Source organism: Barbus barbus, assembly GCF_936440315.1.
Source record: "Barbus barbus genome assembly, chromosome: 3".
Classification (NCBI taxonomy): Eukaryota; Metazoa; Chordata; class Actinopteri; order Cypriniformes; family Cyprinidae; genus Barbus; species Barbus barbus.
In genome coordinates, this window is record NC_136731.1 from 45,407,240 (window position 1) to 45,424,642 (window position 17,403).

Here is a 17,403-nt window from a genome sequence, read left to right on the forward strand (position 1 = left end):
TAAGAAATCATAAATCTCTCACACACACACACACACACACACACACACACACACACACACACACACACACACACACACATATATATATATGTGTGTGTGTGTGTGTGTGTGTGTGTGTGTGTGTTGAATCATTTACAGAATCTCATATCAGATGTAATTCAAACTCTCTACTTATTTTTTAGCACAGCATCCTTATGTATTTCACTAAGAATTTAACTCTGAACATCACTGATGTGTTTTATTATTTGCATGTAAATATGTTTGCACATTTCTGATTTTAGCAGTGCTTCTGGTGTCAGTTCACTCACTCGTTTTCATGCACTCCTTCAAGTGAACTGTATGAGTGCACTAATGTAGGGACTAGTGAATGAGGGTATAGGGGGCGATTTTCGGATTTTAGTGTGTGAACGGGACTTTTATTTTGGAGGGGAGATATGACATCATAAGGCTGTGCCACACTCCTGCTCTGTTGGAGTAACGAGTAACATTTAGTTTGGATTTATTTTCCTTCTGTTGATTATCCTCATCTTGTCCAAACTCACAGAAACACATCCACGTGACACACTATTATAAAGATGGCGTTTATTAAAGAGGAAAGTGAAGATATTAGGATTGCAGAAGTATTCAGCATCAAACACGAAGATACTGAGGAACAAACAGGTTGGTTTCTTTCTCAAAGCTCATCTGATTCTTATTCACAGTACAGCTCTACAGAAATTAATCATATTTCTGAAGTATGTCATATAGGGTTGCCACTATATGACATACTTCAGAATATATGACATACTTCCCCCCCCCCCCTCCTAAAGAAAACAAAACCATAAAGCATGAGAAAACATGTTCGAGTATGCAACAAAACACATTAATAATATTTTAAATTTGATTATTTATAATTATAAATGACCTGGATGGTAATTTGCCTGTATAAATGACCAGCTGTTACCTGGATGGGATGAATTCTCATTATTTATTTATTTTTATTCATTATCTTAAATTAAGACTACATTATTATGTAATTATTTGTCCCATTTTATTCTAAATTTAAAAATTTTTATCTAAACATTTTTATAATGCCAAATTGTATTTGACATGATTATTTATTATGTAGCCTATATATTTGATTAATATAAACGATAAATTAATAAATAGGGTCTAACATTAATTATAATCTATTAATTTGTCTAATCATGTCTAAAAATCAGGGCTTGAATTGAGGGGGGATGGCATCCCTCTGGTAGAAAACAAATGACAAAAAGCATCCCCCCTTACCATCCGCTTTGGATTATTAATTGTGTGTATTAAGTAAAACTTATCATGCACATGAAATGCTAAAATTCTCTACTTATGATCATTTACGAACTAAATAACGGCGACTGGCCAATCAGAACTCAGTGCTGTAACAAGCTGGGAACAAGTGGAAGCAATCTTAGAATTTTTCGCCAAAATGGTTCAAGTGCAACGTTTGAAGTTCTTTAAAAAGAAGACAACAGAAGGTATTATTATTTATTTATGTTTTTATATTCATTGCACATACACTGTACTTTTCTGTATATCAGCACATGTGTGCGAGGCCACAAACTCAAATGTGCTGTTAGTTTTATACAGCAGTGCATAGCAACACTTCAGATGGCCCGCGTCCCAATGTGCACACTATCATCCTAAATTCTATGTGATAGTAGTAATTTACTATTTAGGTCACATTGGGATGCAGGAATGGTCTCACTGGTTTCCTTTCTATTGAATCAGCCGTTTTGAATGAATCGTTTGATTTGAATGATTCAGTAACAGGGACTTGCTGCCACCAACTGGCTGTTTTACCGTCATTTATTTACACTAGACGGACCTAAATCAGCCAAGGTGCCAGCACAAAAACACATTCAGCTAAATATTGTTAAATTATCAATATTGACCAAAAGTCCTCTATTTCAGGCCCCAGAAGAATAAAATGAGACCAAATTTTATAATCATTGTGTAAAATTAACCCCCACCCCCTCCCCCCTGGATGGTTTTTACAAATCGACCTCTGCTAATAATAATGATGTCTACCAAGCTCTGATATGGAATATTATATTAATAGACTATCCAAGTCTTATTAAAACAGTAGGCCTATACCTTTAGAAGCATGGATGTGTCTGTCACTTTAAAGGAATGGTTCACCCAAAAATGACAAATTCTGTCATAATTTACCCAGGTTGTTCTAAACCTGCAAACAGCTGTTTCTTCTGTTGAACACAAAAGAAGACAGGCCTACTTTGAAGAATGTTGGTAACTAAACAGCTGCTGGTCCTCAGTGACTTCCATAGTAGAGAAAAAATACTATCAAGAGTCATTGGGTTTGGCTAACCACATTCTTCTTTTATGTTCAACAGAAGAAATAATGTATTACAGGTTTAGAACAACTTGTGGGTGTGTAAACAATGACAGAATTGTAATTTTTTGGGTGAACTATCCCTTTAAGTCAGACAGCCCACCAATTAGTTATTGGACCGAAAACATTGATAACGTTCTCATTCAGCCCTCCATCTTCATCTTGAGAACCATGTGGATGTGAGCTCCAGATGTTTTAAACCGTGCAGGTTTACCGCTCGTGTGAAAGGGCTTTAACGGCACCGCTCTGAAGACTCCGTCGCTATGGAAAGAAAGACGCCAAAATATAATCACACACAAATGACCTTCCCTAATACTTCTTATGAAATTTGATTTCATTATAATTGCTATTAGTATTATAAACAGTGCAAAATACTTATTTGTTTATTCAAATATATTTGGACTGTAAAATACAGGAAAAATCATCATTTTCCCTTTAAATACAGGACAATTTCGTATTTTAAGGGATGGGTGGCAACCCTAATATCATATGATTATCCTAATTATGGCTTTTATTTGACCTGGAGTGTAGGCTAAAGGGATGGTTCACCCAAACATTAAAATGACCCCATAATTTACAGGCCCTGGCTAATTTACTGCCCTAGTCAAGATTTTACCTGGTGCCCCTGGCCTCACATTAACATTATTGAATATTAACTAACTTGAACTAACAATGAACAATACATTTGTAACAGTATTTATTACTTTTGTTAGCATTAGTTATTGACCTTAGTTACTTTATTTTAAATAGTTTCCAGAGAAACTATACAAATATGGGTGCTGCCTAAGTCCCTTTATAAATGAAACACAATTAAACATCAATAATAATTACAGCTGACATTCCTGCACAAAACTGTGTTCATTTGAACACTTCTCTAGCATACAGTAGGCTACTGTTTAATCTTCAGAATAAATGTGAAAACTGTTCGATTTCCAGTAGATGTCAGCAATGATTCTCATGTTATCACCATGAATTGTACTGAGAAACGTACAGTTTTGGTTCCTTGCCGCTGTCGCTGTTGATTGCACAGATACTATTTAAACTGAACTGAGCTGGACGAGGACATCTCTGAATTCAATATTGAAATGCCTTTAACTGAAAATTGAGTGTTTATTCTTGTCATTTTACATTATTGACACACTATTTTCCTATTATGATGTTGGAAAGTTGCTTTGACACAATCTATAATGTTAAAAACACTATATACAGTGGGGAAAAAAATATTTGATCCCCTGCTGATTTTGTACGTTTGCCCACTTACAAAGAAATTATCGTTTTAATTTTTAATTATGTTTATTTGAACAGTGAAACAGACAGACAGAAAAATCAAGATTTTTTTTTTAAAAAAGTTATAAATTAATTCAAATTTTAATGAGTGAAATAAGTATTTGATCCCCTATCAATCAGCAAGATTTCTTGCTCCCAGGTGTCTTTTATACAGGTAAGGAGCTGAGATTAGGAGCACTCTCTTAAAGGAAGTGCTCCTAATCTCAGTTTGTTACCTGTATAAAAGACACCTGTCCACGGAAGCAATCAGTCAGTTTCCAAACTCTCCACCATGGCCAAGACCAAAGAGCTGTCCGGGGATGCCAGGGACAAGATTGTAGACCTACACAAGGCTGGAATGGGCTACAAGACCATCGCCAAGCAGCTTGGTGTGAAAGTGACAACAGTTGGTGTGATTATTCGCAAATGGAAGAAACACAAAAAATAAATGTCAATCTCCCTCGGTCTGGGACTCCATGCAAGATCTCATCTCGTGGAGTTTCAATGATCATAAGAACGTGAGGAATCAGCCCAGAACTACACGGGGGGATGATCTCAAGGCAGCTGGGACCATAGTCACCAAGAAAACAATTAGTAACACACTGTGCCGTGAAGGACTGAAATCCTGCAGCACCCGCAAGGTCCCCCGGCTCAAGAAAGCACATGTACAGGCCCTTCTGAAGTTTGCCAGTTATTCAGAGGAGAACTGGGTGACAGTGTTGTGGTCAGATGAGACCAAAATCCAGCTCATTGGCATCAACTCAACTCACCGTGTTTGGAGGAGGAATACTGACTATGACCCCAAGAACACCATCCCCACCGTCAAACATGGAGGTGGAAACATTATGCTTTGGGGGTGTTTTTCTGCTAAGGGGACAGGACAACTGCACCACATCAAAGGGACTAGGGACGGGGCGATGTACTGTCAGGGTCAGGGCATTGAAAATGGGTGGTGGATGGGTATTCCAGCATGACAATGACCCAAACCACATGGCCAAGACAACAAAGGAGTGACTCAAGAAGAAGCACATTAAGGTCCTGGAGTGGCCTAACCAGTCTCCAGACCTTAATCAAATAGAAAATCTGGGGAAAGTTTGAGTTGCCAAACGCCAGCCTAAAAACCTTAATGACTCGGAGAGGATCTGCATAGAGGAGTGAGACAAAATCCCTCCTGAGATGTGTGCAAACCTGGTGGCCAACTACAAGAAACATCTGACCTCTGTGATTGCCAACAAGCGTTTTGCCACCAAGTACTAAGTCATGTTTTGCGAAGGGGTCAAATACTTATTTCACTCATCAAAATGCAAATCAATTTATAACTGTTTTGAAATGCGTTTTTCTGGATTTTTTGTTGTTGTTATTCTGTCTCTAACAGTTAAAAAAAACCTACCATTAAAATTATACACTGATCATTTCTTTGTAAGTGGGCAAACATACAAAATCAGCAGGGGATTAAATAAATTTTTTCCCCACTGTAAATAAATAAAGGTGACCTCTTTAAAGTGAATTTTATTTTACTAGTTTAATAAGCCCAGATATATACAAACATTATTAAATTAGCCAATTCAAATTAGAAATACAATAAATCCCCCAAAACTACACAACTGTAGTGTAAAACGTGCTGTCATGTTACATGAAAAATATCACTTATGTTACAAAATCTCGGATCCCTGGAACTCCAGACATTGGGTCTCATTCACTAATAAGTGCGTACGTTTTTCGTATTTATACGCACATTTGAACTTCTCACAAAAACTTTCCGCCTAATTCACAACACGTGCGTACGCACATGAGCTTGTTCTTAAACTCGTTCTTCTGTTAGTGAATCTGGAGTCTTCTAAAAGAGCGCCCGCGTGCACGAGGTTAGTGATTAGCATAATACACGCCCACACCAGCTCCATATAAGGGCTTTCCGCAAAGCGGCACTCGTCTAGAGAAAGACAATTATGGCATCGAAACAAAAGACAAAGAAAAATAACTTTAACGATAATGAACGTGAGGTTTTGCTGTCGGAGGTGGAAGCCAGAAAAAATGTGTTATTTAAAAGCAACTGAACAGCCATTCGTCACTCTCAGCAAACATATCTGTGCGCCAGAGCCGGCGCCAGGGCACCTCCATCGGGGGGCATTTAAATTTCTAGGGGGGCACAAATCACGTTGTGTGTGTGGGGGGGGTATTCGTGAAGAGCGTGCAATCTGTGACCGCGTGCAGTTGCTGACGCTCGCTAAAGCGTTCAATTGCTTTCTTATGTGCGTTGTTTTATCGGTACTTTCGCTTTCAAAATCGATCGCGTTCAGCAAGGAGGGGAGAGGATGGAAAGTGGGGAGGCACAGTAACTCGTTTGGGGGGCCACGGCCCACGAGTGCCCCCCTTGGCGCCGGCCCTGCTCTAAAGACGCGCTCTCTCCTTCGAGCACGCGCCGCAATGTCTTCAAGCAGTACCAAGTGTGCCGTGCCTCCAAACACAAGGTGAGACACAATAATCACCGTTTATATAAGCATAGATCAGGTGATTTGTTGTTTGGACCTCTAATTTTATATATATATATATATATATATATATATATATATATATATATTTATATAATTGGACCTCTAATTATACTTTATAAATTTTAACGTCTAGTTACTTTTCACCCACCCTGTACATAACATATCTAATTATATGTGGGGTTCTTTATACATGCTTATAAGGCCCCGGGCGTACATGATTATTGCGTACGTGTGGTATAAGTTGTTCTTGAATTTTTTCGTACATTTAGAATAAATTTTAGTACGAAAGTTTTTGATGAATCATGATTTATTCGTGAAAACGTCACATTTTCGTCACATTTCACGCAAAAAAATCGTGCGTACCCATGTTTAGTGAATGAGACCCATTGTTTTACCCTGTAGTGAAAATCACGTTTTTTTACATGCTGTTTATTTGTCTATGTGGTGTTTTTAATATGCTTTTAGACAAATCATGTGCCAATCCATTAATCAACACCATTACTGAGCATTTTCTCCTTAAAGCTGTAGTTTCTCAATGGCTGACCCAGAAATGCAGTTTGAAACAGCCCTCGGGTTGCTACGTCACAAACCAATAACCAATCACGTCAAGGGATCGATTCCCATCACTAGCATGCAAAATATACCAATACCAGCACAAAACCAAACATAAATTAGAGCAAAAAAACCCATGAAGCATGGTTTAATGTGAATTTAGAACTGCTAACTTGCATTATAACCCGCGACAACGGTGTAAAGGTAGCCCGGAGTCAGTCCCACCTCTCCCGCATCGGCGTCTGCACTTCACATGCGTATGCTCGCGGGCACGAATTGGAGTCACAAACGGCTGCATTCAGTCTTAAAGGCATTTTGAGGACACAACATCGTCAAGTAAGTAACTTTAACGAATATTATAGGATTCACTGTAGTTGTCCGCTAGTAAAAACATAGTTTTATCAGTTATTATCCGTGTAGGCCATTGTTTTGCGTTTACTACAGTTCAGTGGATCAGGAGGCGCTGGCTGGTGTGACTGAGTGGAGGCGGGGCTAATTAGCATATTCAGCGTATAGATCAGCGTATAGTAAATGAGGCAAGGGTGTTTAGTTACATTCAAGCTATTTTAAGGCATGAGAAAATTATTTTCACAAGAAAAAACATTTAAATGTCATTTTATTGATCAAAGATAAGTTTTAAGGGATAAAATATTTGACTATAGGGGGACTTTAAACTTAATACTATAGGCCTGGGGTGCCCAAACTCGGTCCTAAAATATGGGAGTGACAACCGCATTCGAGAACTGCATTAACTCCCAAAAAATACAGGTAGTGACAACCGTATTTACGTATTTATTAATTTTACGCAGTGTTTACAGAACTGAACTGAACAACTAGTTGTTAATGACGTATTTGAACGTGCATCAGTGTATTCGTCTGTATGTGAGATGCAAGAAAATAACTGTGAAAGAAGTCTTAACTGAATATGGGGCTAGCTGCGTTCATGAGCCTTGCTATAAAGTGTCATTGTTGCCAGATCTTCATAGAAGAAGAAAAAACACACAAAAAAACAACAACAAACAAGGACACGCATACAAAAACACTAAAACACCCAAATGCTTTGTTTTATAACACCAAAAAAAAAAAATCCTATATCTCATATCCACAACAGACCACTTTATGAACTTCATGAATCTTTATGAGCTAAGACCAAACAACATGCCTAAAAGCGCTTGTAAATATGAGGACATGGCAACACTGCAAGACAGTGCTCTCTAAAGCAGCCTCCAGAGCATAAACACAACACTGCACATCTATCAGCGGTAGTTTAGTTCAGCGGTAGTTAATCGACGGACAAAAAGAGTCTTTTGTCAAAAAACAGCACATAACAAACGGATGAACTTTTATTCACTCCCGCAAGATGACAGAAAGCTGCTATGGTTACAAATGCTGGAGTGAGTGCTGTTCTGTACACACATGGAACGATCATTTACGGGACTCACTCCCGCAGTAAAATGCGGTTGTCACTCCTGAAACTTGTAGTGGGAACGTGGCCCCTGATTTCTTGTTGATTTTGGCAAATCTGCTTCTTCCACACAGATATTCAGCAGGAATATTCCCATCAGTTCACAAGTGAAGACGAGCATCAGATCATCAGGAATAAATCTGTAAAGACTGAGTTTATTAAAGAGGACAGAGAGAAGATGAGAGATCCAGAACCCTGCAGAATCAAACACACTGAAGATACTGAACAACTAACAGGTTGGTGTTTATTCTTCATTATTAGTGAAGAATGCTGACGGTTATAACGTTTCAAGCAGATTTATATTTAGTTTGTTGTAATTGCAAAAATCTTTAGCACTCTGCAATAATATAACTTCAAGTCAAGTCTCAAGTCTGCCTTTATTGTCAATTCTTCCACATGTACAGCACATACATACAGAGAATTGAAATTGCGTTACCCTCAGACCCTTGGTGTAAACAGTTAACATTAAACACGTTCAAATACAGATAATACGGTTTAAACATATGTACATACAACTCTATAGCTATACAAGTAAGGACATTGTAGAAAAAAAATAAAGAAATAGATAAAGTGGCATAAGGCGCATGGCAGATAGTGCAAACCAGTTAAATAAAAACAAAACTGTGCAGATATATGTGTAGTGCAAAAAGAGCTTATCAATCTGAGAACATTGTAGAAAAATAAAAAAAGATAGATAAAGTGACATAAGGCACATGGCAGAATAGATGGAGTGCAAACCAGTTAAATAAAACAAAACTGTGCAGATATATGTGTAGTGCAAAAAAAGCTTGTCAGTCTGTTAAATTGACAACAGAACAGTCTTTTTATGAGACTATCCGAGGAGGTAGTTTGCAGTCAATGCTGGATGAGGTAGTGATCAGTCCAATGCTGCACAAGTGACAGGTGCTGGTCACAGTTTGTAAGTAGGTGGGGGTGGCTGGTCCTGGGGGTGTGGGGAGCCGGAGGGGGGGGGGGGGGTGTCTCATAGTGTCAGAGTTCAGTGTTGTATGGGGTAAAAAGAGGAGAGGGGGGTCAGGGACGGGAGGGAGTTGAGCTTCCTGACAGCCTGATGTATGAAGCTGTCCTTCAGTCTGCTGGTCCTCGCCTGGAGACTCCGTAGTCTCCTCCCTGATGGCAGCAGACTGAAGAAGCTGTGTGCCGGGTGGGTGGGATCACCTGCAATGCGGAGGGCTTTGCGGGTGAGACGGGTGCTGTAAATGTCCTGGAGGGAGGGGAGAGAGACACCAATGATCTTCTCAGCTGCTCTCACTATTCGCTGAAGTGACTTGCGGCAGGATGCGTTGCAAGCGCCATACCACACAGTGATGCAGCTGGTTAGGATGCCTCTGTAGAAGGTGCACATGATGGGGGCCGGGGCTCTGGCTCTTTTGAGTTTGCGGAGGAAGTAGAGACGCTGCTGTGCTTTCTTGGCCAGTGCTACAGTGTTGTTAGTCCAGGAGAGGTCCTCAGTGATGTGCACACCCAGGAACTTGGTGCTGCTCACTCTCTCCACAGTCGCACCGTTGATGGTCAGAGGGGCATGCTGAGTGTGTACTCTCCTGAAGTCAACAACAATCTCCTTCATCTTCTCCACATTCAGAGAGAGATTGTTGTCACTGCACCACCCGGCCAGGCGGCTCACCTCGCTCCTGTAGTTTGTCTCATCTCTGTTGCTGATGAGACCCACCACAGTTGTGTCATCCGCAAACTTAATGATCAGGTTAGAGTTGTGTGACGGTGTGCAGTCGTGGGTCAGCAGAGTGAAGAGGAGGGGGCTCAGCACACATCCTTGGGGGGCCCCAGTGTTCAGTGTGATGGTGCTGGATGTGTTACTGCCAACCCGTACTGCTTGAGGTCTCCCGCTCAGGAAGTCCAACAGCCAGTTGCACAGAGAGGTGTTGAGCCCCAGCTGGACCAGTTTGTGTGTGAGCTGTTGAGGGATGATTGTGTTGAATGCTGAACTGAAGTCTATGAACAGCATCCTGACATATGAGTCTTTTTTGTCCAGATGTGTGAGGGCTGGGTGGAGGGCAGTGGCGATGGCATCATCGGTCGAGCGGTTGGACCTATATGCAAACTGGAAGGGGTCAAGTGAGGGGGGGAGGACAGACTTGATGTGGTGCATGACTAGCCGTTCAAAGCACTTCATGAGAATAGGAGTGAGTGCTATTGGACGGTAGTCATTGAAACAGGATGGAGATGACTTCTTCGGGACTGGAATGATGGTGGTAGCTTTGAAGCATGTGGGGACAACGGCCTGATTTAGCGAGATGTTGAAGATGTCTGTGAAGACATCAGTGAGTTCCACTGCACAGTCTCTCAGTACCAGGAATGTTGTCAGGACCCGGAGCTTTGCGTGCATTGATCCTGCTGAGGGACCTCCTCACGCTGTCCGGGGACAGCGTCATCACCTGGTCACCGGGAGGAGGTGGAGTCTTCTGTGCAGTGGTGCTGTTTTGTGCCTCAAAGCGAGCAAAGAAGGCATTCAGCTCGTTCAGCAGGGGGATGGTGCTGTCACAGGTCTGTGGTGGGGGCTTGTAGTCCGTGATGGTCTGTATCCCCTGCCACAAGCTCCGAGAGTCTCTGCTGTCGCTGACACGATAGGCTATCCGTTCCGAGCCTTCAGCAGTCTGTAGACTTCCCCTGTCATCCACGGCTTCTGGTTGGCCCGGACAGTGATGGACTTTGTGACTGTTACATCATCAATGCACTTGGAGATGTAGGCAGTGACAGTCTCTGAGTACTCTTGGAGGTATGTAGTGTTGTTGTATGTGGCAGCCTGTTTAAACATATTCCAGTCAGTGGTGTCAAAACAGTCCTGAAGTGCCTCTGACGACCCTTCCGGCCACACTTGAATCTGTTTGTGTATTGGTTTGATGACTTTGACGAGCGGTCTGTATGCAGGCATTAGCATGACAGTGATGTGGTCTGAGGCTCTGAGGTGGGGGAGGGGGAGGGCCTTGTAAGCTCCTCTCTGGGTGGTGTAAACAAAGTCCAGGGTATTTTTTCCCCTTGTTGGAAAGTCTATGTGTTGATGTATTTTTGGGAACACACTCTTTAAGTCTGCGTGGTTGAAATCCCCAGCCAAGATGAGAAAAGCATCTGGGTGGGCTGTCTGCTGCTCACTGGTGTGCTGGTACAGTTCATTTAGCGCCTCACTCCTGATGTTGTTGTTGGAGGTGGGAGGGATGTATACAGCAACTAGCAGTATGGCTGAATATTCCCTCGGTAGATAGAACGGCCGGCACTTAATAATCATAAACTCCACCAGGGGTGAGCAGTGTTTGCAGACCACAACAGCGTCGCGACACCATGCATCATTGATGTAAACACAAAGCCCGCCGCCGCGGATCTTACCTCCCTCGACGAGAGCTCTGTCAGCTCGATAGCATGTTAGCTGGTCGAGCTGTATGGCGCAGTCCAGTACGCTGTTGTTAAGCCATGTTTCCGTAAACACAAAAACACAACAGTCTCTTACAGTCCTCTGAGTGGAGCGGAGTAGTCGGATGTAGTCCAGTTTATTGTCCAAAGAGCGTACGTTCGCCAGTACGATGGTGGGGATAGCTGGCTTGTGTGGGTTGGCCGCTAGCCTAGCTCGGTTACCTCCGCGCTTACCCCTCTTCTGCTTCCTCTCACGCCGCTTGTAGCGCCTCCGCTGTGGGCGAGATGCAGTAGTGGGGGTCGGTGATGGAGTAGGCTTTCGGAACAGACCGAGGTCCCGCAGCTCTTCGGCGTGTGCTGAGTTTAACTCAAAAAATGTGATTCTGCCGACATCGAGCAGAAACTCACGACTGTATGCGCGCTTACAGACAGGTAGACGAGACGAAGATGTGCAAAAACACTGCGACTTACAAGACAAAAAACACGAAAACACCGTTCTGTCGGGAGAGAGAGAAGCTGCTGCGATTGTGCACAGTTTCCTGACCTAAACATCATTGAAAATCTGGGGATAGACCTCAAAAGAGCAGTGCGTGCAAGATGCCCCGGGAATCTCACAGAACTGGAAGACTGTAAGGAAGAATGTGCAAAAATTCCTCAAACAAGAACTGAAAGACTCTTGGCTGGCTACAAAAAGTGTTTACAGGCTGTGATGCATATAGTATGTGTATGTGATACATACAGGCTGTGAAATATAAAGGGAATGTGTCATCTGTAACTTTATGCCTTTTGGAGATCATTTCATCTTCCACTTACTTAACTGTTCATATTACCAGAAATTTTGACCAGGGGTGCCCAAACTTTCGCATGCCAGTGTGTGTTTGTATATATGTGTGTGTGTATGTGTATATGTGTATATGTATATATATATATGTATATGTATTACATACACTCTCCGGCCTCTTTATTAGGTACACCTGTTCAATTGCTTGGTAACACAAATTGCTAATCAGCCAATCACATGGCAGCCGCTCAATGCATTTGGGCATCTAGAAGAAGTTTACATAGATGTGGTGAAGACGACTTGCTGAAGTTCAAACCGAGCATCAGAATGGGGAAGAAAGGGGATTCAAGTGACTTAGAACGTGGAATGGTTGTTGGTGCCAGACGGGCTGGTCTGAGTATTTCAAAAACTGCTGATCTACCGGGATTTTCACGCACAACCATCTCTAGGGTTCACAGAGAATGGTCCGAAAAATAGAAAATATCCAGTGAGCGGCAGTTTTGTGGACGAAAATGCCTTGTTAATCTCAGAGGTCAGAGGAGAATGGGCAAACTGGTTAGAGATGATAGAAAGGCAACAGTAACTCGAATAACCACTCGCTACAACCAAGGTATGCAGAATACCATCTCTGAACACACAACACGTCGAACCCTGAAGCAGATGGGCTACAGCAGCAGAAGACCACACCGGGTGCCGCTCCTGTCAGCTAAGAACAGGAAACGGAGTCTACAATTCACACAGTCTCGCCAAAATTGGACAATAGAAGATTGGAAAAATGTTGCCTGGCCTGATGAGTCTCGATTTCTGCTGCGACATTCAGATGGTAGGGTCAGAATTTGGCGTAAAGAACATGAAAGCATGGATCCATCCTGCCTTGTCTCAACGGTTCAGGCTGCTGGTGGTGGTGTCATGGTGTTGGGAATATTTTCTTGGCACACTTTGGGCCCCTTAGTACCAATTGAGCATCGTTTAAATGCCACAGCCTACCTGAGTATTGTTGCTGACCATGTCCGTCCCTTTATGACTGTTACGCCGCATGGCTCGAAAAGGATGTAACAAAAATGGGGACAAATGAGAAAGTGCGAATAATATACAAAATTTATTAACAAAATAGAACTATACAGAAAAAAACTATGTAACATGAAACAGTCAGGAATCAGTGCTGCAAAGTTAAGTGAATGCATGGAAATGTAATGGACTGTAGTAATGATGGATGTACTGTATAAAGTAAAACAAAGTTGAACCAAAACCAAACGAAAACGAGTCCAAAGTGCAGACGCCCGGGCCAGTTGTCATACAGCTTTTCAAAAGGTGAAACTGGAAACCAACAGCAGGTGTCCTCGATGAACCCATCAGAGAACAATCAGTTGGGAGGCAGAGCAATCACACAATTCAACCCAGGGATGACACACATAATGCATGGGTCGTCACAATGACTACAGTGTACCCATCTTCTGATGGCTATTTCAGCAGGATAATGCACCATGTCACAAAGCTCAAATCATCTCAGACTGGTTTCCTGAACATGACAATGAGTTCACTTTACTCAAATGGCCTCCACAGTCACCAGATCTCAACCCAATAGAGCACCTTTGGGATGTGGTGGAACGGGAGATTCGCATCATGGATGTGCAGCCGACAAATCTGCAGCAACTGCGTGATGCTATCATGTCAATATGGACCAAAATCTCTGAGGAATGTTTCCAACACCTTGTTGAATCCATGCCACGAAGAATTAAGGCAGTTCTGAAGGCAAAAGGGGGTCCAACCCGGTACTAGCAAGGTGCACCTAATAAAGTGGCCAAAGATTGTGTGTGTGTATATATATATATATATATATATATATATATATATATATATATATATATATTTATTAGGGGTGGCATGGTATGTTTTATTGCTCTTTTGCTGGTTTTGATTGCTTCTATTGTAATCATTTGTATATCGCTTTGGATAAAAGCATCTGCTAAATGACTAAATAGAAAATGGACTAGATGTATTCATAAAACATCAGAATTATCCAAATTTTGTATAGAAATTGTCTACTTTCCGCTGTTACATCAGGGTTCAATTTTATGTCTTTTTACTTTTTTATGAGTTAATGACAAAGGAACTGTTTTTGCTTTTATTTCAGAGTTGATTAAAGAAAATGAGGACAATAAAGAATTAAGTGATTTTCAGGGAAAAAATCACTTCAAAACTGGAGAAAAACCTTTGAGTTGCTGTCAAAGCAAACAGATCATTTTAAGGAAAATGAGAACCAAGAAATCTTTCACCTGCACTCAGTGTGGAAAGAGTTTGACATGCAAATATAGTCTTGATGTTCACATGAGAATTCATACTGGAGAGAAACCGCTGAAGTGTTCACACTGTGAGAAGAGATTTGGACTCTCAGGAGACCTAAAAAGACATGAGAGGATCCACACTGGAGAGAAACCATTCACTTGCGATCAGTGTGGGAAGAGTTTCTCACAATTATCAACTCTTAAGAAACACACGAACATCCACACTAGAGAGAAACTGTACACATGTGATCAGTGTGGGAAAACATTTTTGAGAGCTTCATACCTGAGTTCACACCTGAGAGTTCATACAAAGGAGAAACCACATTCATGTCATTTGTGTGGAAAGAGTTTTTCACATCTAAAAAGTTTGAAAAAACATCAGAAAATTCATACTGGTGTGAGAGAGTACATATGCTTTGAGTGTGAGAAGACTTTTACTACAGCAAGCTGTTTAAAACTGCACCAGAGGATCCACACTGGAGAGAAACCTTACAAGTGTTCACACTGTGACAAGAGATTCATTCGGTCAGAACACCTGAAAACACATGAGAGGATCCACACTGGAGAGAAACCGTTCACATGTGATCAGTGCGGGAAGAGTTTCTCACTAAAAGGAAACCTTACAGCACATATGAGAATTCATACTGGAGAAAAACCTTTCACTTGTGATCAGTGTGGAACAAGTTTCTCACAATCATCAAGCCTTAAGGATCACATGAATATCCACACTGGAGAGAAACCTTACAAGTGTTCACATTGTGACAAGAGATTCAGTGTGTCAGCAACTCTGAAAAGACATGAGAGGATCCACACTGGAGAGAAACCATTCACTTGTGATCAGTGCGGGAAGAGTTTCACATACTCATCAACCCTTAAGAAACACATGATCATCCACACTGGAGAGAAACTGCACACATGTGATCAGTGCAGGAAAACATTTTTGAGAGCTTCATACCTGAGGACACACCTGAGAGTTCATACAAAGGAGAAGCCACATTCATGTCATTTGTGTGGAAAGAGTTTTTCACATCTACAAAGTTTGAAAAAACATCAGAAAATACACACTGGTGTGAGAGAGTACATGTGCTTTGAGTGTGAGAAGACTTTTACTTCAGCTAGCCATTTAAAACTGCACCAGAAGATCCACACTGGAGAGAAACCTTACAAGTGTTCACACTGTGACAAGAGATTCAGTGTGTCAGCAACTCTGAAAAGACATGAGAGGATCCACACTGGAGAGAAACCATTCACTTGTGATCAGTGCGGGAAGAGTTTCACATACTCATCAACCCTTAAGAAACACATGATCATCCACACTGGAGAGAAACTGCACACATGTGATCAGTGCAGGAAAACATTTTTGAGAGCTTCATACCTGAGGACACACCTGAGAGTTCATACAAAGGAGAAGCCACATTCATGTCATTTGTGTGGAAAGAGTTTTTCACATCTACAAAGTTTGAAAAAACATCAGAAAATACACACTGGTGTGAGAGAGTACATGTGCTTTGAGTGTGAGAAGACTTTTACTTCAGCTAGCCATTTAAAACTGCACCAGAAGATCCACACTGGAGAGAAACCTTACAAGTGTTCACACTGTGACAAGAGATTCAGTGTGTCAGCAACTCTGAAAAGACATGAGAGGATTCACACTGGAGAGAAACCGAACACTTGTGATCAGTGCGGGAAGAGTTTCACACAATCAGTAAACCTTAAGAAACACACAAACATCCACACTAGAGAGAAACTGTACATCAATGTGGTCAATGCATGAAAACATTTTTGAGAGCTTCACATCTGAAGAAACACCTGAGAGTTCATACAAAGGAGAAGCCATATTCATATTATTTGTGTGGAAAGAGTTTTTCACGTCTACAAAATTCGAAAGACCATCAAAAAACTGATACTGCTGTGAGAGAGTACATGTGCTTTGAGTGTGAGAAGACTTTTACTACAGCAAAGTGTTTAAAACTGCACAAGAGGATTCACACTGGAGAGAAATCTTAGGTGTTCACACTGTGACAAGAGATTCAGTCAGTCAGGATCTCTGAAAACACATGAGAGGATCCACACTGGAGAGAAACCGTATCACTGCACTGCATGTGGGAAGCGTTTCAATGGTTCATCTGCTCTACACACACATATAATAAACAATCACAGTAAGTAGATCATCTTCAGAACCAGTTCTTTCAGATCTGATTCTCATCATCACCAAATGTGACACAATAATGCATCAAGCAATAAAATATCTAAAGTTTTCACAGTGAATAAAGTTCATCTTCATCTTCAAAACCTGCAGATTCAACTGTGAGGTTCAGATCAACCCAAAGATGAAGTTCCTCCCCAAAGAACAATGTCCAAAAGTTTTATTCTTGTATATAATTTTGCTTCATGATATAAATTGCCATTGTGCTTTCTTATGAGTTTCATATTATGTTTAATTGTCTTATAATGCGTATATGTCACTTGTAGTTTGCTTACTCTTTCACGAAGGAAGCAGACGTTTTTACAAACCGTTCTTGTTCAGGAAGCTGAAGAAGAGACTGTAACACTTTTAAGAAAGACTTAGATTTATTTTACATTTTGCTCTTCACTGTTGTTTTTAAAATGACTAGTTATTCTTCCACTTATGATGTATTTAGGAAACGCAGATGAAGGATATACTGTGATGGAGCTTTATAATTGATCCTTCTTTGCTTTTCTTTGTACCTGGTATTAAACTGGCTAAATTATGAAAGACCGTAGTATTGATAAGCTCTGATGTGATCAGTTCTGCTTTCAGTACTGGAGAAATTAAAGAAAAAAAACCTTAC

The 17,403-nt window shown here is 41.2% G+C and overlaps 1 protein-coding gene across 1 annotated transcript; it reads left to right on the plus strand.

Annotated features, from left to right (window-relative positions):
- Positions 1-423: 423 nt before the first annotated feature.
- LOC306859118 (uncharacterized protein) lies at positions 424-17,139 on the plus strand (the record flags this gene model as incomplete). Its single annotated transcript, XM_079399975.1, has 4 exons — positions 424-660; positions 8,218-8,379; positions 14,440-16,104; positions 17,063-17,139. The coding sequence occupies exons 1-4, from the start codon at positions 576-578 to the stop codon at positions 17,137-17,139; spliced, it is 1,989 nt and encodes a 662-aa protein (XP_079256101.1). The 5' UTR covers positions 424-575.
- Positions 17,140-17,403: the final 264 nt, after the last annotated feature.